This window comes from Schistosoma haematobium, chromosome 1 (genome assembly GCF_000699445.3).
Source record: "Schistosoma haematobium chromosome 1, whole genome shotgun sequence".
In the NCBI taxonomy this organism is placed as follows: domain Eukaryota; kingdom Metazoa; phylum Platyhelminthes; class Trematoda; order Strigeidida; family Schistosomatidae; genus Schistosoma; species Schistosoma haematobium.
Window position 1 is genome coordinate 24,201,460 of NC_067196.1, and position 23,998 is coordinate 24,225,457.

Here is a 23,998-nt window from a genome sequence, read left to right on the forward strand (position 1 = left end):
TCAGATCTTAAAATTTTAATGAAGATCATGCGTTATATAGAATGACGCATATTTTAAAATTACTACTTATTTGTCATGAAAACAAGTTACCTAAGCAAAGTATAAAAATGATTAGAAAAGCATTTTGGCATAAATCATAAAGCTACTTTAAAGACACCGTTATCACAGACTACTAACCTAATTCTAATTTTAATGCGGATTAATACTCTAGTACAATTAATGAAAGTGCACATAGAACAAACAAAAGTTTTAGTCTATAGAAATATTTCTTTGCCATTGAAATAATCTATTGTTGTATACGCATGTCCTGGGTTCGAGTCCAGAACGCGGGCTCATGTACCAGGAATGCTAAGGAGTCCCATACTAGGACAAAACAGCCGTACAGTGCTTCCAGGTTTCCAATGGTAGTCTAACGCTAATCATTTTATGATACTTGGTATATTAACTATTATAGACTAGTAAAGAAATGTCACTGACGTGATCAAAACAGAAATTAGTATTACACTGTTAAGAGGTCTATAACTACTCTGAAACATTGGTTTCACACAGCAGCAAAACTCAAGTCACCACTCCTTAATCCATAAGAAAACTTCTAGGCTATATGTATTCTGAACTGAGACAAGCGAACTGTTGTTTACACAATCATTAATGAGGTAGTAAATTTATTTTGCAAAAAATTTTTATTACACTCATAGTATTGCCATTCTCACCACTTTTGAAGGTACTGTATATTAGTTATCACGGATTGTTTGAAAATGATTACCAACATTACGTGTTATTTACCAATGTTTACAGTCCCTTAACATGGTATAAGTTGACTACTTGATTTATAGTAGCATCTCTAATCGTCAGTAAGAAAAATTCCAGTAACAGGAAATTTCAGTAGATTGGTTTACTTGCCTTGTATTTGCATATGGGTTGCAGCTAATGGTAAAGGCTGGACCTATTAAGGTCTGATATTACAGTTATCCGATAGACGGTCAAAATGGGTAGACCAAGGTTACCCCCCTACCTCTGGTAATATAAGCGAGTCTGATACAGAAATCTTTCTCATACGGAAAGTGTCTTTAAATTATAGCTTAAATGATAAATATGTGTCGAGAAAATACTATATATAAGAACTGTCATATCAACCTGCGGGGTATTAAACCTATAGTGAAAGTTAGACTTAGGGACTTGTCTTTTAATATGGTTTATAATATTGTGTATTCGATTGTGTCTCAATCCCTTCCCAGAGTTGTTGAAAATATTAAACCAGAAAAAACATTCCTGTTGTGTCAGCATCACTGGAACAGGAGATTGGAAGAGTATTCCGTAATGAGATTGAAGTTTTCCTTATAAAATTTGCGACGGTAAATGAAGCATCAACCACAGATTTTATCTTAAAAGTAAAAGGAGTGGTTAGCATTTAAATGTTTATAATAGTTTTTATTTCATAAAGAATCCTACATAACCCATAAAGACCAGATCGTAGCTGTAATAATAATTGGCCACCCCACTAGAGGGTTTCTTGGTGTGTCACATTTTGAAGATAAACTAAATGGAACAGTTAAATCTATAGGAAATGGCCGTATAAATTTCCGTGAGTTTATAGTATTCAACTAAGTAATTGGACGTGATTTTTGCCCAGGAAGACCTCAACGAATACATGTATGGGTAAAGATAAACTAGACAAAGTATGGTATTAAGTGATAATAAAAATACGATATTCATAAACACATAAATCAGCTTCAGAGTAGAAAATATACCGGTCATTAATCACAGGTTAAATCACTAAATGTGGTAGTTAAACAGGAGAATGAACCACAGGTAGATTTCAGAAAAAAGCGATCACACTAAAAAGAGACGACTGTTCTACATGACGGCAAAGACAAAAGTTCATGTTCAGTCTTCGAGAGGAAGATAATGTGACCATCTCAGGTGGCTTGTGAGATTATCCAAGGAATGTGAACGGTGAAATACCTCGAATATCATTTCATATTGTAATGTGCGTTTTTTCCCTTTGTACCTTCAGATAATAAGATTTTGTTCTGGTCTGTTATCTGGCTCTCTAGTGAAAATTCGGATTACTTAGAGCAAGCATCGCACGTGGTTAAGTCGATACAAGATCATAACACTAATCTTTGTTATAAGTATTTTATTTATTTATTTTCATTTAATTCATCTTCAGACGAACTATTAAGTCAGCTTTTCTTTTTTACAAAACCTTGTGTTTATCTGTTGCTGACGTTGATAACCGAAGATGATTAGTATTGGCATATATGCGTCCGGAAAGGTGTAACTCGATATTGCTAACTATTCATAAGGTACTATTAAAGTTAGATGGGTTGTAATGTTGGTTGTGTTCAAAATTTAAATTAAGCTTTCATACATATAAGTTGTAAGTAATCTAAAGTTCATCCTAAAATGAAATGCAAGTGAAATTCTTTGACCGTCTCCTCGAAAATTGAACTATGAAAAAACTACATGAAAACAACATAATCATTAAAAGAATTAAACTTTTAGGAACGTATCGATAAATATATTAAAACAGAAAACGTTCGTGTCAAAGACTATATACTTGGATAAAAGCTTATTTCTCACATCTTGAATTTAAAAGGGATGAGGTTGTTGAACTGATTAACCATAAGACTATAGATTAGTTATCTAGCATTAAGGTTTGTTAACTGCTCCTTTACATAGACGTAAGGATTTTGGTTCTCTTTCCTAAATACCTCCGACTGTACAGATCAATTAACATTCATATATATAGATAGAACTGAGAAACAGGTGCATACTCATATCTCTGACGATATCCCAATGAACTTGAGATTAAAATGTATCATTGATCTAAACGGTGTAATACTATAAAGATTTATTTACTACAGAACTTCTGTAAATATAACTAATTTCTATGACTTTAACAATCAATATAGTTGTAGAATAACTGGATATTCGGACCCGACTGATACAACTATCTTTAAAAAATTTCCTACGAAAATTTAAAATTGATATATATTATTTAAAATTCGACAACAATAAGAAGACAGATAACTAGAAAGTATCATCGCCCTGAAGGGTCCTTCAGTGTTTCATTATATATACAAGTAGCTACTTACTATTCAAAGACAGTAAAGTGAGAATACTAATTTGAAGGCAATTTTCATTATTGGTTACAACTGGGAAGCTATTAAGAACTGAGTAATTCTTGATACTGAATTGGTTGTTATGTAAAGTTCATTGTAAGTATTCTTATTGTATTTTATATGAGGTTAAACATATGAATTTCGCACATCACAAAAAAGATCATTATATTATCACGAATTCTGTCGAAACTAACTCTTTCTAACTTAATGGGAATTTTGCTTGTCTTCCTCTTCTAGTAATAAACGACTGAATATTGTATACCCAAATATTCCTAATGAAACGTTTGCAGTGTTTAGTGAGGAATCTCACTTACTAAAACCAGTTATATCAGGGAAAAAGTGACTATTCACCTATGATTTTGAACGAAATTTGAAAAATGACTGAAGTTAGTAAATGTTAAAAATTATTCTGAAATAAATTGTTTTCAGAGTGTAACGTGCATTCCTATATGCGAAAATTATTTCACCATACTTGTACGAACTTGTTGTTTTCCGAGTATACTATTATGAGAACAAATTATTTTTCGATACGTTTTTGGACTTTTTTCGTCTAGGTGATAATTACCTTGAAAAAAACGTTTATAATTAAAAGTCGTATGATTAACTAACTGTCATGAATTCATTTGGTGTTGTTTTATTTTTATCGCCACATTATTATTTAGGACTGAAATTGATCAGTATCCTATTAGCATGTATGCATCCTGTAGGGATTGTCTCGATATTGCCATAATTCACAAGCATTTTAAACAAAAACAGATAGTGGCAAGCAGTGGAATCCAGGACGCGAGGTTTCATCCTGTTCAGAACTTGTCAACTGGATGTGCCTGTACCTCAGAGTTGATGTTCACTCCGGGACTCAAATCCAATACCATTCGCTTCAAATGACATCGCGTTATCCACTCGGCTTTGACATGCAGGCACATCCAGCTGACGAGTCACAAATAGGACGAAACGCACGTCCTGAATTTCATTGCTAGCCACTATTCATATTTGCCTAAAATAACTGTCATAAAGTTTTCCTATTCAAACATTGTTTTAAATGTTGATTATCAATATTATTGGGAACTTTCATTGAGTTGATACTCTGGTTTTACCAAATAATTTTGTATAGCACTGATTTTATAATTAACTATGTATGGATGAATAAGCTCAGTAATGAATAGAGAAAACATTTATTCATATACTAGAATCAGATTTTCTCTTCTAATTATAGTCCATAACTGAGTCGTTCATTAACATATTTTTAATTATTGGATTTTTTGCTAATAGAAATTGATGAATAAAACTTCATTAAAAACCAGTTAACTTCATTATTTTGTACAAATAGATATGTTATGATGTAAATGGTTAGTTCTTTGTTTTTTACATTGAATTCATTTAAAATTACAGAAATACATAATTATCATTGAACAGTGAATGAAGCTAATATTTAGAAAAAAGATATATTTACATTTTTAAGTAGTATATTCAGTTTACTAATATTCAATTATCATAATTACTTTGGAAACGGGTTTTAATGTTTTAGAGTTACATAAATAATTATCGACTATTCACCATTTACTACGAAAACATTGAATTTGTATTATGATACAAAGAATAAATTATGTCAACGGCAAGTTCAATTAAAAATTTATTAAATTCAGTATTATGAGTATCACAAAGTGAGCTACGTCAGACATTTATTAGAAACAGGGAGATACTGAATAGCTGTTTCATTTTAGTATGAACCTTTTCATCTATGACCATAAGAGGGATCTAATCATCAACCTTCAGTTACACTGCAGATACTTAACTTTGAGACCATTGAATTTGGACCCTATGATGCAATGGTGGATATACACTGCTAAGGGGTCCTATATTAGGAAGAAACAATTATTCAGTGCATCCTGGTTTCCAACAAATATCTAACTGTAGTTGATTCATGATTTCAATAACATTCAACGATCTTCACAAATCTCTTTTTACTAAAAAATCAATATTATTTATAAAAAAAAATAGATTAACACATTTTAATTGAAATGACAAATAATTCTAGGTGAATTTCATAGATTTTTCTATGGATAACTAAAGGATAACTAAAATAACATGAACTGACAAATTTCCAAATTATCTTTGATCTATTCATAATCATTATTAACTTTATACTCTTTTGAAGAGATATGGAAAGAAGCAAAGAAAATCACTTTTATTATTATTATTATTATTATTATTACAGAATACTCAATACATACTTCTTTAGGTCATTTGAATTCTTTAATAAGTATGTATATTTGACAATTTTATTTAGTTAAAATATAAATGAATCATTAGTTACATTAAATCTTTATAATTTTATGATACATTTAGTACTCAATAGAATACCATAGCAATTAATTATTAAAGAATTGATAAATTAATAAAATACAATCAGAATTGATCTATCCATAACCTTTCATTAGTTTATATTGATAAAATGTTAACCATTATATAACAGGGCTGTTTATTGAGTTGAATTTTAAAAATTTCATCATAGTTAACTTGTTTTGTAGTAATGGTAACAATAATAATAATGCAATAAAGTATCCTTTCTCTCAGCAACAAAATGATTTGTAATCAATAAATGTTAACTTATTAAAATAAGGTGAATATTTTGAAATGAATTCATTGTATTATTAGTAACGATAGAATTTGTTAACAATACAAAACTGACTCAAGTTAATTAGTTATCCTTTTAGATTTATTTGTTCATTGTGATAAATTCTATTTCTATCATTATTTAAGGTGAATATTATTATTCACTTTTACTTAATTTGCTTTATTATACAATACAGTAATAATTGATAGTGTATAGTTAATCATGTTATGGTTCCATATTACACCAGATATATATATATATAATTCACTGTTGTAAATTTTCATTAATTCTCTATGAGATTTGATCTCAGAATTGTCTTATGTTTACCGATTGTATAATTTAGTCTTATAATTGTAAATATTGATTAAAAGTAAGTTAAATTCAATGATCTCCAACATATTAACAAGTAATTCATAATTACTAATAATTAATGATTTTGTATACCTTCTAAGAAGATCAAACAAGCTGTATATTGTTATCATTTCACTGTATACAATTCGTTAATCATAGTTCTGATACATATCGGTAATTTTAAACCAAGCATTCTACTTGTTTTAATTTAACAGAATTATTTACAGTCATTGAAAAGAGTAGGATATTTGGTGAAGTTAGATAATAATTTTATCTTTTGATAGGATTTGTGGTATTTCCAGGCATGATAATATTCTTATTAAAAAAATGTCATCCGATCTTCATCATTCGATGTTATTAAAAATTATTCAGTAAAGATATAGCATAGTGACAGCCAGGAGTCAATCCATCAGAATTAAGATAACTCCTTATGTACTCTGAGCGAAATTTAAACTTGTTTGTTATTATTAATCAGAGGAATATTGAGAATAATGGGTTCTTAAAATGTTCAGAATCAGTAGAAATATCTGTGATGCAGTTGAAATGTGAGTTTAACATGGTGCTTAAGCTAAATGACAAAACATACCTGTTACTAAAGAAAATTGTGTGTTAAAGTGCTTAATGTAGTTCATTAGGAAGTTAGAGGTCCTTAATGAAGTCAGATAATATTCTTTCTTTCTAAATCTTCCTTGAAATCTCAACCCTAGGTTTCTTAAATTTGTGAACAGAACGGTAGCAAAATCTTGCTTTATCACTGATGTCAGTTATTGATGAAAATTCCAACCCTTATTTGTAAACCTAACTCAAAAGCCTAGCCTCACTCTAAATGCGTAACCCTAATTTTTTCAAATTATAACCGATGTCATGTAGTGATGATAACTCTATGGAGTAATAACCGTAACTCTCAACACTTATCATGTAACCTTGACCTTTTTTCTTTAGTACAAAAAATAATTTGGCATGTGAAATTTCATAATTCACATCAAAGCTATTATTCCACTACTATTTAATTACTTTACATTGTCAACTGTTATGTAACTATGCAGTATTTTCTGGTTGACTGATAGACTGCTCAATGTGCTCAATATATTATACTTTCACCAATTAATCCTTCAAGAAAACAATGGAGACAGTAATAACGTTTTGTTATAAAGCAAATTAGGAACACAATCATTTTATTACTACTGTTATTTAGTGTTTACGTGCTAAAAGGGACATTTATACAGAATAAGGTTTATATCTTGACTAATTTCATTTTATTTGTTGCGGTCTAATTTTACCCATTACATTTAAAGTTTATGATTGATGTTTATAATACTTAACGACTTAATTTTATTCATAGACTTATTCTAAATGAAGACAGAAATACTACAAATCATCATGGTTTTTTACATTTTCAAACGATGAATAAGAAACTTTCTATAACAGTCATAAAAAATATTTGTACTCATCATAAATCTTTCATTATAGAATAACAAAATAATAGAGAATTATGTAACTTACCTTCAATCCAATTATGATCAAACTAACTTTCTCTTTATCTTTTGGCTTTAAGTAAAGAGTTTATATTATAAATACGCTGTATGATATAAATACTTAAATTATATTGGTCAACAACTACATACCCAATTATGTTTTGTTGTTGTTGTTTGTTTCTTTTGAGAAAAAAAATATGCTGACTTTAAAACACAATTCAATACAGTGATTTTGTTTAAGATTTTTTTAAACTAAATGAGTAGGCGTTATCTACATAGTTTTATTGTTAATTAAATAATATAGTTAAAAGAGTTCTTTCCAATTACATCTTAAATGAATTTACATTTTAAATGATTAACTATGTATTAATTAACTGACTAACATTTTAATAATAATAAATTTTAAATAGTTGAGATCATGAGTCAGTTGAAGCTAGACCACTATGGAAAACTTGGACGCACTAGACGGCCGTTTTGTCCTATTGTGGGACTCCTCAACAATGCGCATCCTCGTGAAATTCGAACCCCTTTTGATATTACTTAACATATGCTCACTAGTGACTAACTTTAAGAGGTATTTTCTGGAGTTCTAGTAAGAAGCAGTGACTGATGGAGGTCAACTGAGTCAGTTGTGAGATAGGAACTCACTGACGATAATAGTGGGTATGTCGCTCAATTTCGTGGATTGGTTGAAGTTAGACATTAACAACGTTGAATGCCGGCTCAGTGGTCTAGTGCTTAAGCGCTCGCGCGCGAGACTGATAGGTCTTAGGTTCGAATCTTGCGAGGTGGGATCGTGGATGCCATATACTATATATACTATAATATCTACAGAAACCCCTTTTTATAATAATAACTTTGTAAATTATTAAATTTCTATGCTAAACAAAAATAGTATTATAGTCATTAACCAATTATTGAGAATAAATTGTAAAATCATCTGATAATTCAATTTTAATTATTATCCTGAAGAAGTCTAGACTAGTTTCCTGGACGAAACGTTGGAATTATTTAAAAACTCAACCGCTGAGATTACTTCAAATATAATATTCATATATAATTTTTTGTCTTTTTATTTATCGGTTATATGATAAAACTTTGAGCGATAGTTTTATCATAATTTTTATATGACTAGAAGTGAAGTTTAGGTTGAGAATTTCGGCTTGTTTCGAGACTTATCAGTTCGATTTACCTAGATTCTAGTGCTAATGTTCATACCGAGGCTCGAAATCAATACCTTTCATTTTACTATATTTGAAGAGATTACGAGTCCACCTAATCGGAGAACGGAAACGAAAAATCTGTTACACAATGACAGATAAGCTAGCTATTCCAACACGTCCCAAGCTCAGCTAACTAGATAGATAAGTCTAAGTTCGGAAGAGGGAAATATATTCTACAAGCAGCCAGAAGCACAAACAACAACAAGAAGCATAAAAATGTATTTGGGAAACGGTACAAAATAACATACTAAAAGAGATAAAGAACCAATGGCATTTAAATTCCTGCCAAGTGGGAAATACGGCATGAAGGTAAAAATAAGTGATTTGGAGCGAAAACAAGAAATTCAATTTTTAAAAATTGAATTGCAGATATAAGATATTTACCGAGTGAGTCCTGGGGATCTACCATCGTCAACACATTTTAGACATCGAGTGATTATTCACTGATCTATTGAGTTTAGAGAGCTATTAGCTTCTTTTATAGGTATAAAGGTATTAGAAAAAGATTAAAAGTTCCCTTCTTTAAAAGAATATCAAACACGCTAAAAACTTTTGACTAAAGGCTATATCGAATCAGTCAGCTGACCAATTGATCAATCTTAGGCGACAGTATTTCTAACAAAACTTTATGGTACATTAAATACTCAGTATATTGTTCAGCCATATTATTTGTATCGTTTATAATGTTGGATATAGTGACAGTTTATCCCCAGATCAGTCTCATTTGTCCTACATTCAATTACTACTTACTAATTCGGTTTTCACACACATTCTACCTAAGATATATTATTTAGCAATTGTTTTACCCTTATAATTGACTTCTTATAATTTATTAGATGTTCGGATTATTTGGACTTATTCCCTTTATTTTAGTCGGACACTAATATGGTCTTCTTTTATAAGTTGATATAAATTGGCTATTTGAAAGTGATTCTTCTTGCCATAAAAAGCGGTATACAGAAAGCAAATGCAGAAAACTTGCCGTTCATCGTATGAATTGCCGGTCATTACGGTCCATTTTTAATCTCATATTATGCTTTACCGATTGTCTCATATTCTATGTGAGAAATCCCTAGCAGAAAATTATTAAAACAATAGCATTCATTTTAATGTACGAGAACTCTTCTATTTACTTACAAACATTGCATACAAAAATCTGTCTACAGCTTAGCAGTTTTCTCTGTCAAATGGTTTAGAGACAACTTTATTCGAACGTTAAATAGTCTCATTATTTTTTTAATCCAAGTAATCTGGAAGAACTATGGTTGTATATTGGTAGTTTCTAAATTAAATATTCTTTGACAAAGTTCAAATAAACTTTTCAAACCCTGGATAATCCGAACTCATTTAGTGAATATAACTTTACCAGAAGTGTTGTATTGTCAATACAACGATTACTTACCATATCTACGAATCAGGAGTCGATTTGTAAAGATTCTTAATTCAGTTCATAATAGACTTACAGGTCAAGAAGAAATTAATCAAGTAGGTGATTCCAATTTGAATTCGCATAATTTTCCTAATTCAGAATTGCATATAAATAATGTGAATTAAAATGTGAACACCAAACGATTAAGAAGGTCAGATAGAATTATTAATTAGCCGATAGTTCGTGATATTTATGTAAAGAGATATTCAACTTATGATGGGCACACTGAATGACTATTTAAATTGTTATACATCTTGTATGTTTAATAGCTAATTATTTCTATTTGTAATATATTTTAAAAATATACAATTCTCCTGATTTTAATATTAAACTTCACAATTGATTGATCACTGAGTGGTGATCAGTGTCATGTGTGTCGAGTCCTTCTTAGTACAGATCGAATGCTATCGACCAAGTTGAAATGTGGCCACTAGCCTAGGTGACTCGACATTGCGTGCACTACGTTGGGATAAATGGTGGTTAGAGGTAGTCAACAGAAAACCCTGGTTTCTTGCTACTTGGCACTCTGTCCTACAGGAGGTCCGTCGCGGCCCGAATAGCCCAGTGGTTACGTCTTTGACTGTGAAGCTGAGTGACACGGAATCGAATCCGTCAGTGAGCACCAGTTCCCTCAAGATTACAGGTACACCTTACCGACTCGAGTTCAGGGTTTCCTGTTGACTACCTCCAACTACCATCTTATCTCAATATTAAACTTCTTCATTACTCGTGATTGTGTATTATTTAAGTGAGCTTACTTTATAACTAATTCTCATTACAATTCAGTTACCACAAATGGAGATAACCATTAAAACAGGGGAACCTTTCTGAGTTATGTATTAGGCTCCAAGTAATCTACTAAAAAGTGGAAAATTACACTTATATGTACCAGAAGAAATTGTTAACTCTAGGAAACGAAAATTATAAACATAAATGAGATACGTTCAACCGAGTTATTTACTCTAACTTACAAAAAGGTCATTATTAATCAATTTGATCTTGCCAATACATATTATGAACATTACCCTATCCCTTTCATTTATATCTTTATTAAGCGTCAGCTGTAACATTGGAGAGACTATAATTTGTGGACAAACCAATCTGATTTAAGATAAGTCTTGGATTTTGATGAGAAATTCATTCATCCATATGACTAGATAGCATTTTGTAATTATAGCTGATGTCGATTTGAAATGAAAACCTCAATTCTAATTCTGAACCCTAACATCCAAATGTAAATTCAAATCCTAATTCTTCACACTAATTTTCAATGTTTATTTATTCTTAGTTAGTAGGTGAACCTTCTCAAAGTCACTAATCTTCCATTTAAGGGTTATCGATAAATTATACTCTTACCAATATTGTAATCATTATAATTAGTATTACAGAATATTTCTTTTAATTTGTATACAAATTTGCATACAATTACAAGTTATTAATTAAAACGCATCACCTTGACATACATAGAAAAATATCATTTCTTCTAGCTCTACTAATGATGTATTTGTTGGTACTAAAGACTATATAGACGTGAAATTCATTGTTTTCAGTTTCTAACATACTAATTAAACTGGAACTTGTATAAGCATACTATAAGATTTCATCGAATTTAATATAAGATTTATACATAGATACTACAGAATATAAAGTTGTCTAAAACATCCATTCATTCAAATATTCTTTGTTTTGTTTTGTATATTAACACTATATTAAGTTTAGTTAAATATGAATGACATTGATTTAACCTTATTCTTTCTTCAGATATTCTTCAATAAACTGAAAAATATTACTGTTGGCAATTTTATAAGTACTAAATTGTATTAAACTGATTTGATTATTCATAATTCCATTAAGATAGTTAATGTTTAGATACTAGTTACTTTATAACATCATCATTGCTGTAATTCTTAATAAATACTGGTGATGTATATCTAGATTTAATTGTCTTGGATAGTTAACTGATTGAAATAAACTAAGATAAGATTCTAAATGATTAAAGACACAAATTCACATTTTTTCACAAAATCCATTCAAAGTTACATTCGTTAGTAAGTAAATAACAATAATATTCTCGTTCTACAAACAATCTTTTATTATTTTAACAAACTGTTTGAACAGTCAGTTCATTCAAACAGGATAGTGGCAAAGAGTTCTAGCATTGATGTAATTTTGTTACGAGAATTTAGACAAGTAATTTTTGTTTCATTTAATCTTATGCTAGTCGAACAGGTAATTTGAAAGCTCAGTATGATGTACTTTATGCTGTTTAAAATATTAAATGAATTCATAAACACTTGGCTCGAATGCAATTCACTATAATTATAGATGATAAGGCTCTAAAGTTTATTTGTAACCCTGAAAATTTTTAAGTACGTTTATCAACTGCTATGGTTCAACAACGGAGTACTGTCCTCAGTACTCATGAAATTCAATACAGAAGTGATAAGAAATTTTAGCATAAGGGTTATATATCTCAATATACGTTACAAGATAAACGTGTATATATTCCAAATTATTTGTCAGTGAACGCATCACCGTTAAACTATTCAAAGCCAATTGGAGGAACTCATAGATACCCTGAGTGTATTTTGTCTCCTCAGTAAAGCTTAGAACTCTCATCTAAAACTCAAATTCTATGTGTATTTTGTTAAATTTGACGAATTATCTATGCATTCTGATAGTAATGTGTTCAAGCGACAGTGTCATTATCATGCCCTCATCATGTAACTTAAGAATCAACAATCTTCATTGTGGATATTTGAGTGTTGATAAATAATCTTCAATAGGGTTTACATGTTGGCGCCCAAAAGTTGATGCAAATATGATTCGTGCACCAAATAACTGCAAAACATCATAAGTAGAAAAGTTATCCACTTAGGGTGAATTTTTAGTCATTTTAATCCATGGCTTTATAAAGAACTTATACAGTTTACCGCGGTCCGTTTCCTTCAATTTGACAGGCTAACAACATGAAATAGGGAGAAATTTAATTACGTAATGATCTACAGAGAACAAACAATCATATTTTGAAGAATAATGTAAAATATTCAAATGTAGATAAGACGGGATGTTTACGTACTAATAGTACACATAATACGTTTCGATCAATGTGTATAGAAAAAAATTTTGTTTTACAAAGATTATAATCATAAGTTCATTAACAATACCAATAATGGTACTTTGTGTATATGGTTAAATAATTAGAAAATATTCTTTAATTATTTACTCATTCGGTTACATTCAGAAGTATTGTTAAGTATTTTAATAATTCTGTTTAAACTTTGTATCTTCAAAAATTCAAAAGATTACAAGGATAATCAAGCCCGTACAAGGTATTCACATACATAGTTATTTACATTGACCTCTTCACACCACTTCGATTTGTCTTTTTATACTGCTTATCGATCGGATTGACTGAATTTAAAATAATTTTACCCGCTTGTTTGTTTACTATAGTCTTCATTTGTGGTGTCACAAATAATGGCCATACATCAGTCTAAGGATATCAGAAATCAAAAAAATATTCAGTATATAAGACTACCAGTCTCTTTTCGTATTGAAACTCAATAAGAATAACTTTAGATTATTATAAGAAATCAAATTTAGTCAATAAATACATTTCATCCATGAGACTTTGAACTAATTTTGTATTAGGTTGATTGGTTAGCTAAGCAAGTACAAGGAGATCAAGTGTTTCTACGACTTCAACGAGATCACATACTGTTTTATGGCTGTACGATACGTAAAAGCTCCAAGTGTAGGTAGGCTTTGTTAGTGAGTGCAAGTTGTTCACCTAGCCAAGATCACGAAGCACAAGTCCCAGTTTGGATCAGTCCAGTATCCATCAATTGCAAACACTGTGATTTAGTCTTTCTTTTAAAGTTACGTGACCATTTTTACTTTGAATATCTGTTAGGCCAAGCTTTAGGAAGTATATACTGTGATTGAATAGGACTGGAGATTGAAATAGACATACTATTACTTTTTTCAAAATAAGTTTCGTCTATGGAGAAGTTTTCAGTGCGTCACTCAGTAGTAATGTAGATTGCTTATTTATCTTTTATGTGTTTAATTAGTCATAAATTGGCTTTCCCCAATGTACTGTTCAGTATAGTGACTTAGATCCAAATTAATAAAAGCCATGACTTCCTCATTAGGATTCTTATTTTCTTGATTTCTAAGCTAACTCGCATCTAACAATCATAACTTTACACCATAAAAATTTTTCTGTGAACTCTAATCTAGTTACTTATATGTTTGAATCATACGTGATAAGAAAAGTTAAGATTAATTTAATTAAACACTGATTGCCCAACTTTTTAGTTGAAAGAAATACATTACTTTAAGTAGATTAGTCGTCATAAGCGAATATGTACATCTAATTAATTACGCTTGATGGTAGTCTGTTGACGATTATCACTCTTAAGAATTTTGTCTACTCCAGATATGTATAGGTTTTCATTTAAAATAATTAACTTTGATGAAATTTGATAGGTACGAAGTTTAATATGAACTTCTTGTCTTGGTTTGGCCGAACCCAAAGCATTTAAATGCAACTATCCCAATGAATAGCAAGGAGGAGCAGAATATTCTTTAATTATGTGTCTAATAAAGATGTTTACATCTGAGTTTTGAAGGGGGCTTTAATTACTGATAATACTATGTGTTTATCTCGCAACACTACTTACTGAATGTATTCAAGAAATAAAGACCTATGGGTTTCGACTCAGTGACTAAGTGACATTATATTTGAAATGTAGAATAACTACATTGATTTCATCTCCGCACCCAGCTACGGGACAAATGTTTGTAGTTTTAAGTCAAACTGTCAATGGTGAAACGATCATTGAAAACCGGAAGGCTCTGTACAACTTCTTTGTTCTAGTGTGAGACTGCTCATCAGTGTTTAGTTTCAACTACATCAGCAAACAAATCCAGGAACTTCAGACGATGCAACGAGCCTTTGACCTTTATATATATTTTGACATTTCCATAAGGAAAAAATGAATTATCTTTTTTCCCACAGATATAATATGATTTTTAGCCGCTCTTTTCTATCAGTGTCATATATTATATGTCACTTCTTAATAGTGACTCAATTTAGCTTCCTGAGAAACAAGACTGTCAACTAGGTTGCTAGAACTCCCCTTGGTATAAATCTTTTAGACAACTTTGTCACATTTTATGAATTATTTACCTGAAGATTCGATCTTCTCAAGTTCCGAACTAAACTATTCATATAAATATCAATATAGTTGTAGTTCTGTATATTCTTTTTCTAAAATAGTCAATTTTTTTATCAGATCACGTTGAAAGTTAAAGTAAAAGTACTTACTGTGTTTTGATATAAACTGCATTTATTAGTTGATTTATGCTTCGACTTTAGTGATCGCTTTATCGGTTTGAATTCACAATCTGTAGGAAGCTTCGGACTAGCGATAATTATTAATAGTTGTTCATTCATTCTAATATTTTCACGATCCAGTGGAATATATTTGAGAGAGGCTTTCATATTATGAATTAAACGTTCTGAACAATAGCTTACACTTTCAAACCATCTGTTATAATTTATGTCGATAGGTAAATCGATTACCTGAGAAAAATAGAAACAGTAATATTTATTTATGTTGATAGAAAATGTTGTAGATATATGACATTAACTAGATTAGTTTCACTTTATTATTAAAATAAACTTATTACTGGCTTTAAATAAGTAGTCTAATTTCAGTGTAAGCCTATACTAGAATGATAACAATATTTTAGGAAAAACTATACTAACGAAGGGAAAGTAACCGCTAATAATCTCACAATGAATAAATTATTTTCTAATAAGAATTTCTAGTAAACACCTTGAAGACTTCTTCGTTTGTGGCATATTTTTTATTACTTCTTCAATAGAACTATTTATTGTGAATCAAGCTCCGTTGTTTTTTTCCCTAATTCATCAACTTAATGTATAAAAAAACATGAAATTTTATGATATTTAAAAGTGATTAGACTGGAATTATTTTAAAAGTTGGTTAAAAAACATAATTGGATAACGGAAAGCTTAAAACCATTTGATTATTGGCGTAAAAATATGCTAACTTGATCTAAGTCCTAAGGTATATTTAAAATATTTTGTTTAGATTATTTCAAACAAAATGAAATCTGCTTACGTCCCACTGAATATTGAAACCAGCATCTAATAAATCTCTAAACAAAGAGTTCATTTCGATAGCAGATTGTTCACACTGTTCGTCATTAAATTTACCAATCCAATTTTGAAGTTTCTTGATTATCAGTAATTTCCCTTCTGCTTTTTCAAGATGCTTTAAAGCGTGTTCGAAGAATTCTTTCTTCAGACCAACACATTCATATATAATGATCTTATCATATACATTTAACTTCAATATTTTCAAATCATTTGAATGATGACTTTGATATTTATTGTTTGCTAAATACTTTGATATCTTCTCTTCACTAGGATCTAATGAAGTTCTTTCAATGAAACATACAGAATCCGTTTCATTTAACTCGCCATAAAAGTGAATAATCTCAACAATTTCCCTAGCGTATACTTGCCAAGATCCCATTATTAATATTCCTCATAAGTAAAGTGAATTCCTTTTTAATCCAAAGTAAAAAAAAGAATTCAGTTAGAGAATATTGTTTATCATCAGCTTTTTAAATGCATCTTTATTGATTGACTAATAGTTTATCTTAGTAAAGCCAATGATAATCAATTCATATGATAAATTTGATCACGTTATTTTAGTACACCTATTGTAATGGGATCTGTTTGTTTTCTTGAAAAAAACATCTAATGAACCGAAAAGTTTAATTTTATAATATAAATATCTAATATTACGAAATGTTAGAATAAGAAAGTCAGGAAACTATTCTTTACGGATTCCCAACGTTTAGAGACGAGAAACAAAGTATGGGGGAGACTATAATTTATGGAAGAACCAATCAGGTATAAGATAATGAGTCACAAATTTTGGTGCGAAATTCATTCATACATTTGGTTAAATAGAGTTTCAACATTATAGCTGATGTCAGTTCGTGATGGAAACCCTAAATCTAATTTTCAACCCCAACTATCAACTGTAAATGAAAATTCTAACTGCTTTATTACCTTCATTTAGTCCTAATCAGTAGGAGTCCACTCTTAAGGTCACTTCAGCGTCGCTCAAAGGTCGTCCGTAAATTAGAGCCTCACCAAGTAGGAATGAGCTTAGAGTCAGGAAAGAATTGGGATCAGTCGTTCGCAATAAACCACTGTATTTTAACTATGATCATCATCAATCAACAGGAGAACCAGTCTACAAATCAAGGCTGTCTCAAATGATTTAATTATTAATTTGAAGTGTGACAATCAATCTAGTGATAGTGTTAAACGTCATTTAAAAATAAAGCAAAACAACTGAGAGTATATTGAAACCAGTGGAGTAGTGATTAGATCATTTAAATATAATGCTTTCGTGAACACTATATTTACATTACATTTGCTATTTTCATACTCCATGATCAAAGATAAACAAATGAAATAAGAACTAGAACATAAATGTTCCTGAATACGTATTTTGTAGCTGTTTCCGTGTAGACAGAAGTTGCTCTGTGTACTAGAAAAGCATAAAGAGTACAGAGAATGAAAAGAGTAGGAAAATAGAACAGTAGAAATAGTGGGTCGATGATCCAGCTGCGGGGTTAATTAAAATAGGCTTACTTCGTAAATGATTTTCATTATTATTAACATTTGTTACAATAATTCTCATAATTTGTGCAATTACCATTATTGACTTTAAAATTGTTGTTTAAAAAAAACATAATCTTTGATCTTCCGTTCCTTCTTTTCGAATCTCCCATATCATGCCACATTTATTATCGCCTACAAATACACTGCTACACACATGAGCTTCTTGTTTTTAATTACTCACTGTTACGACAACAGAATTCTAATATATTAGCTGTCTACGTTTACAGATCACAGTAATATCATAATTGCAAACTTTATTTGGATATACATCCTGGATTATGTTAATTATGGTTGAAATTACTAACTATTTATAATTGTAGACCACAAGATCATAAGGAACTCGGATACGGATATTTCTGACAATTTAAGTATGTTCAGTAACATATGGTGTCCTAAAATGAGTATAAAATTATGCGCATTTGACACATCTTTGCTAAATACCATAATAATTCCGTGTTTCCTGAGATTAATTAGTTCGTTTGTGATAAAATTCCTCAGGAAATGTGTTATATGCTTTTAAAGTGTGGCTAGCTCATGTTATTCCATACAAACTGTTGAAACAATATTACTTTCACCAACCATATATGATGTTCACTTGGCTTACAAGAAATTACAATACTTTACTTGGTACCATAATTTAACTCAGCTTTAGCTCGTGCTTATAATCAAAAAAGTGTCACCTGATTTTGAGAAAAAGACAGTAATTGTGTACAACGTGCAAACGAATAATTGATATCTCTAACTAATGTCAAGTGAACACATTTAGCTCTTCAAAAGTTATTCCAGGCCCAAGTCCGCGTACGGAGTCAGAAACACCATTCCACAGAAAACGACCTTGGTGAAACACTTTTGCAGTATATTTCTAACACCGAATGATGCTTACATTTAAAATACGAATTTGGGTCGAATTCATGTTTCACTGGAGCCTATTAATGAAGTGTTTACAGTCTTAAGTGACTTAATTTCTGTCTTATTCATCTTGACTCTGTTCATATGCAGTTAATATATATAAATTTGACGGAACTAAATAGTTTAAAGTAATTTCCCATTTATAGATTAGTAATAATTTACTAATGTGGACATTTTTGTGCACAAGATGGAGTCAATTAAAACACTAATAATAATAATATCTGTCTTCTTCAAATAACTTGACCTGTAGCTCTTCTACGGCTACTGCCGGTCTCAAGACCGGGTAAAGGAGGAGGTTTGAGTATGGCTTTAACCACACCGTTCCGCAGAAAACAACCTCGCTAAAAACACCAACCAGAAAAAATCATTGAAACTACCTAAACTCTGTCCTGCAAATACAATGATTTTCTTTTAAAAGAATCATGGTGCCTCATGGTGAACGATGAGAATCTATGGAAGTCATGAGCTCCTTTTAATAGCCAGGTAACAATTAATATAAGTGCATGGAATGTTCGGGAAATATGTGAGACCAAGAGAATCAGACAAATAGTTACGGAAATGAGGAGATGCAACTTGGTGGTGCTCGGAATAGGTGAAACCCGTTAGACCCAAGCAGGACAGAAAAAGTTAGATTCATCAGAGATGCTGGTGTACTCTGGTCACAAACAAGAAAATGATCCACACACTCAGGGAGTTGCTCTGATACTGTCCAAAGAAGCACATGAAACATTTATAGAATGGGAATCTCATGGATCCAGCATTATCAAAGCATCATTCAAAATAAGGGTGAAGGGAATCGCAGTGAATGTTATCCAGTGCTGTGCACCCACCAATAATAACAATGAAGACGATAAAGATCAGTTTTACGAGAGGCTGCAATCAACCATAGAGAAGTCTACAATAAAGGGCCCAACCATCCTAATGGGAAACCTAAAAGCCAATGTCGGAACGGACAACACCGGATATGCATATGTCATTGGGACGACATGAAACGACTGGAAGAAAGTAACGAGAATGCAGAGAGATTTGCTAATTTATGTGCATTCAACGAAATGGTTATAAGTAGCACTATATTTCCACACAAACACACATAGAAAACTACATGGGTCTCATCGTATCACACCACACAGAACCAGATTGATCATATTTACATCGCTAAAACTGAAGATGTGAGAACCAAGAGAGGAGCTGACATAGCCACAGATCACCACCTGATGGTCGCCAGGATGAAACTGAAGCTAAAGAAGCGCTGGATAACTGGAGAAACAGCACTTCAAAGGTTTATTACAGCCTTCCTCCAGCATACGTATGAACTCAATGAATTCAAGTTAACTCTCAACAACAGGTTACAAAGCGTAATAGATATACTCACAGATGAAGACACTAATATGAAGGATAATTGGATATGGATGAAAGAAGCACTAGCTTCACTTTGACAGGCGGTTCTGAGATGATCATTGACCGCAACAAACATCATCATAAGGAATGGATCTTTATCGAAAATCTGAACAGGAGTCAAGAAAAGAAGAACAAGAAGACAGCAATTAACAGCAGTCGAACAAGAGCAGAGGAAGTCAAGTCACTAGCTGAATACACAGAGGCAAATTATCAAGTGAAGAGGGGATTAGTGCTGACAAGCAGAAATACATGGAAGAGCTGCGAGTGAAGTAAATAGGAAACAACAATACGACACGTGAAAGAAACTGGCAGGGAAATATAGTAAATCAGAGAGACCAGTCAATGACAAAGGAGGTAAGCCAATCACTGAAATTCATAAACAGAGGAATAGATGGGCAGGACATTTTGAGGAGCTCTTGAATAAACCCGCTCCATTTACTCCACCGGAAATCTAAACAGCAAACGCAGACCTAATAAATTTCGCTCCATTGGCGATAGGAAAAATCAGCATGGTCATCAGACAAGTCAAGAGCGAGAAAGCAGCAGTCGAAGTATTAAAGTCAGACACAGAAGTAACTGCAAACATGCTCTACATTTTATTAATGAAGATTTGGGAGAAGGAACAAGTGACGACTGATCGGAAAGAAGGACATCTCTACAAGATATCAGAGAAAGGAGATCTGAGCAAACGTGGAAAATTCATAAGCATTACACCAGTATCAGTACCAGGAAATGTTTTCAACGGAGTGTTGCTGAACCGAATGAGGGATTCAGTAGACTCCCAACTTCAGGACCAACATGCTGGATTTTGTAATGGTCGGTTGTGTAGGGATCAAATTGCGACACTATGGATCATTGTTGAGCATTCAACTCATCGCAACTCGTCACTATACATCAACTTCATTGACTATGAGAAGGCGTTTGACAGTGTGGACAGGAGAAGTTTATGTAACCTTCTTAGACACTAATGCGTGCCTGAAAAGATGGTTAGCATCATATGGAATTCATACGATTTGGACTTTGCAGATGACCTGGCTCTTTTATCCCATATACACCAACGAATCTAGATGAAGACAACCAGTGTATCAGAAGACTCTGCATCAGTAGGACTCAACATACGCAAGGGAAAAACCAAGATTCTGAACTAGAACAAAGAGAACACTAACTCTATCACACCTAGTGGAAAAACTCTGGAGGATGGGGAATCTTCCACGTACCTGGACAGCGTCATCGATGAATAAGGAGGATGCAATAAGGACATAAAAGAAAGAATTGACAAAACAAGGACAACATTCCTACAATTGAAGAACATATGGAACTCAAAAACAACTGTCAGCCAACATCAAAGTCAGATCACTCAATACGAACGTCAAAACAATTCTACTGTACGGAACTGAATCTTGGAGAACTAATACAATCATCATCAAAAAGGTACAAGCATTTGTAAATAACTATACACACAAGATACTGAATGTCCGTCGGCCGGATACCATCAGCAACAGCCTACTGTAGAAGAGAGAAGCCAGTTTCCACTTGAAGAGGGAATCAGGAAAAGACGTTGGAGGATAGTAGGACATACATTACGGAAATCATTATATTCTATCAGAAACTTGGAGTTTTGAAGGGGACAGGGTAGGAGGAAGACTGAGGAACACATCGCGTCGGGAATATAAAGCGGACAATAAGCGAATGAATATCAACGGGAAAGAACTGGAAACGATTGCACAGGACAGAGCTTGGTGGCAAACACTTGTGAGCGGCCTATATTACTTGACGAGGAGTAACAGGAGTAAGACCAGCTATTTAATGACACTGTTTCTTCAAAATAAGTAGTCCTGTAATTCATCGACATTGATGTTGATTTCATTAAGTTTACTGGACACCTCTTGTCAAATGGCGCTCATTACAAACAAAATCCGATGTTTTCGTGGTCTTTGCGTATCATTATTGTATTTGTTAAGATCACCAAAAATGATTAGTTAATTTACACAGCAGAACATTATAAATTATGATCGGAACAACTGCTAAAATCATTTCTGCCGAAAATTACTGAGCTCAATGATGGAATGACAGAATTATCAGAGAGATGACTGATTGAAAAGCAACGGCAAGACCGTAATTTATGGACGAACCAACGAAAATGAAGATGGCAATTCTTGGATTCTGGCATGAAATTCATTTATTCAAATGGTAAAATAGCATTTTAGCAATAATCCACGCGAATTTATGAGCTGCTTTTGACCCTAACAGATAGGTGGATTTCTCAAGATCACTTGTGTGACGCTTCAAAGTCATGCATAAATAATTCTCTAACCCTATATCACTTCTAATAACCAAATTACCATCCACTTTTAGATATGAAACACCACTTCACCGTTGATCTAATACACATCGTGATGACGAAACTCTACGGTGACGTGGAGTCTTAGATAAGAGGATTGTGTTTTTATTGTCCGTAATCACTGTGAACCTCCATTATTGCCAAAAGCTTTCTTGTGCACGAACTGCTCATCAATTGACATAGAGTTGTATATGAATGACGTGCTTCTTTAGTCACATGCATAGGACTCAGTTAAACGGATTTCAGATTTAAGGAAACCCGAAGATACATAAGTTATGTTCTTCAGCACGAAACTTGTTAATGGAGACACACTTTAACCTAAGTTCATAACCACAGTTACGTAATGGCTCTTATTGTCAAACATACAACTGTGGTCATAAATGCTCATTGTGAATTTTATTCAAGAAATGCATTTTTGCACTGAAATGTGCTCGGGACAAAATCAAGGTCGCATATTCTAATCATTTCAAATCTATAGGTAATCCATGACAAAGTGTTGTTTTAGTTGGTATTGTGATGCTCTGAATATGAAGACAAGCAATCGACATTCAGTGAACAGTTTATTATAAGTAATGCTTGTCACAAGATGTAATGTCGTTACCGTAAATTATTGTTGCAAAGAAAGGACTTGTACAAATCGTGACTTTGGTATTTACTGTCTACTAGTAACCTTGATATCACAGCATGTGGATAACTGGCGAACTAATGTTTCGAGGAGGAGTAATTTATAAAAAGATGTCGTGACGATGACTGTCGTTGAACCTGTCAAAATAGTGTTTTACAGAAAAACAGAATTTATATTTACCCTTTTAGCACCTTCGTCATATAGCTGATAGTTTTTTAAGGTCTTTAGTGGTATACCAATTTCTAAGTTTGTGGATATTCTGTTGCTATTCAGACGAATGTACTGCATTTTGAACGTGAACTTCTTCAATGATCTAGGATTCAACTTCCTACTGGCAGATTCACGTGATTCTCATTGCTATCTTCCGCAATACCTGAGTAATAGACTTACTAGTAGTATGAAGTTCCTCAATAACTGCTACACGTACTAGCGCGCACCAAAAACAACACACAAATATTTTCAACGCTCACAACGACTTCTTATACTTGGCCAACGAACGTAATTACTGTACGTCCTCTGTATTTGTGATATTCCTGTTTCAATTACTCGTTGAAAAACTTTGGATTCGCATTCGGACTCTGCTAACTGGAGGACCTTGATTTGAGCAATCGCTATCTCATAGTGAAGTCCATGTCGGCATAAGTCGTACTGAAACCCGTTGATGCAATAATACTTCCATCAGTCATAGACAGGAAATAGCAAGACAATTCAAAAGTTACATTTAGCTACAGAAAATAAGCAACGAACATCAATTGAATTCATACACC

At 32.1% G+C, this 23,998-nt stretch overlaps 1 protein-coding gene across 3 annotated transcripts in view; it reads right to left on the reverse strand.

Annotated features, from left to right (window-relative positions):
• Positions 1–16,897, reverse strand: part of EPS8_2 (epidermal growth factor receptor pathway substrate 8) — a gene marked incomplete at its 3' end in the record, with an annotated part of 51,358 nt that extends 34,461 nt beyond the window's left edge. Inside the window, exons 1-4 of one of the 3 annotated variants that reach the window (XM_035730553.2) lie at positions 16,376–16,897; positions 15,553–15,810; positions 13,669–13,713; positions 7,594–7,638 (exon numbers count right to left, since the gene is read on the reverse strand). In XM_035730553.2, coding sequence (XP_035588057.1) covers positions 7,594–7,638; positions 13,669–13,713; positions 15,553–15,810; positions 16,376–16,792 — 765 coding nt within the window. In that variant the 5' untranslated portion in view covers positions 16,793–16,897. Of the gene's footprint in view, positions 1–7,593; positions 7,639–13,204; positions 13,714–15,414; positions 15,496–15,552; positions 15,811–16,375 lie in introns of those variants that run through there. The other 2 variants (XM_051213754.1, XM_051213755.1) reach the window with 2 other exon arrangements.
• Between the last annotated feature and the right edge of the window lie 7,101 nt (positions 16,898–23,998).